This window comes from Histoplasma capsulatum, genomic scaffold (genome assembly GCF_000149585.1).
Source record: "Histoplasma capsulatum NAm1 scaffold_7 genomic scaffold, whole genome shotgun sequence".
Lineage (NCBI taxonomy): Eukaryota > Fungi > Ascomycota > Eurotiomycetes > Onygenales > Ajellomycetaceae > Histoplasma > Histoplasma mississippiense.
In genome coordinates this window covers 1007209-1008523 of record NW_001813976.1, presented here as the reverse complement: position 1 = coordinate 1008523, position 1315 = coordinate 1007209, and the positions used below count along the sequence as shown (strand labels likewise).

Below are 1315 nucleotides of genomic sequence, written 5' to 3'. Positions count from 1 at the left end.
CCCACTTGAAGGAGCTTTGGGAGTGCTAGAATTATCCAGAGGCGCACGTATATACGCCATACACCATATCCCAATGATCTAGATTCACAACTACCATACCACGACACAATCATGTATGTATATACGTAATGGTATAATAAAAACAAGAAAAGGCCGCAGACACCAGATAAAGGTATAATATACAGTTCGCCTCCACACTGGGCCAAAAACAAAAACGTGAAATTTATCTACACACATATATCAAGCCCAGTCAATCTATGCAACAATCATCCCCTGTATTGACGACGCTAACCAGCCCTCCTACCATATACCCAACCACTTCTTAATCGGCCTCCTCCTCCCTTGAACCGCCTCTCCTTCTCCATCCGCTCCATCCACCACAACCTGCCCGTCAGCAGCAGCAACAACAGCAACTCTCTCCCCCTCCCCTTCCGCAGCCCTAACCCCCTTTTCCACCACTTCCTCCCCTTCCTCCTTCTCCAACCCATGCGCCCTCCTATATGCCCTCCGCTTCTCTACATCGTCTGTCCTCTTCTTCCGCTTCTCCGCCGTCTCCAGTGTCTGATGATCCGCATGCATTTTCAGCACCGCCATGGCCTGCGAGACGGTGTCGATGGGGTGGGTGAGCAGCTGCGACCAGGACGGCAGCAGGTGCGCGAAGGGAGAAGTATGTTTGAAGTTTGTGGTGAAGGTGAATGTTGCGAGGGAGATGAGGACGGACTATGCACGTATGGGTATAGGTAAGTTTGGGTCATGGTTCTTCTTCATGGACAGGTGCATGTTTGCATGTTTCTGAGTGTGCTTTGCTTGGTGTGTTTGTGTGCGTGTGATTTGGGGGGGGGGGGGGTACAAGCGGAGAGGACACCCACCATAGAGATCCAAACGTGAATACCCCTGTTTGTCAGAAATTTATGCATCACTGTCCCCTCCGGGGGGAACATGTTCGGATACCGCTTCGTCTTCTTCTCTGCCAGCTCCGCTTCAGAGAGACGGGGCCCTGGGTAGTTGCGGGGCTGTGAACTGCGCGGGTTCATCACGCGCCGTGCTGGGTGGCTCGGGGGCCGGAAACGGTCTGGCTTCTCGAGGACACGGGGGGAGGAGGTCTTGGTGGGCTTTGATGAGGAGCTTGTGGATTTCAGGCGGAGGGGAGTTGCTTGTAGCGAGGCTTGCTGTAGACGGACATTATGGGATGCGAAGCAGAGGAGAGTTCGTTTTGAGATCCCTCTCGGCAGCAAGAATGGCGGGATCCAGCGTTGGGAGGCCATCAGCACGCTGCGCGGGATGTCCCTTTGAAATTTAGTAACGATGAAATCTG

General features: G+C 53.3%; 1 protein-coding gene across 1 annotated transcript; it reads right to left on the bottom strand.

Moving 5' to 3' along the window:
- Positions 1 to 300: 300 nt before the first annotated feature.
- HCAG_05939 (predicted protein) lies at positions 301 to 1265 on the bottom strand (the record flags this gene model as incomplete). The annotated part of the gene is made up of 2 exons (XM_001538284.1): positions 301 to 720; positions 870 to 1265. 2 exons carry the CDS (start codon positions 1263 to 1265, stop codon positions 301 to 303), a joined length of 816 nt encoding a protein of 271 aa, XP_001538334.1.
- Positions 1266 to 1315: the final 50 nt, after the last annotated feature.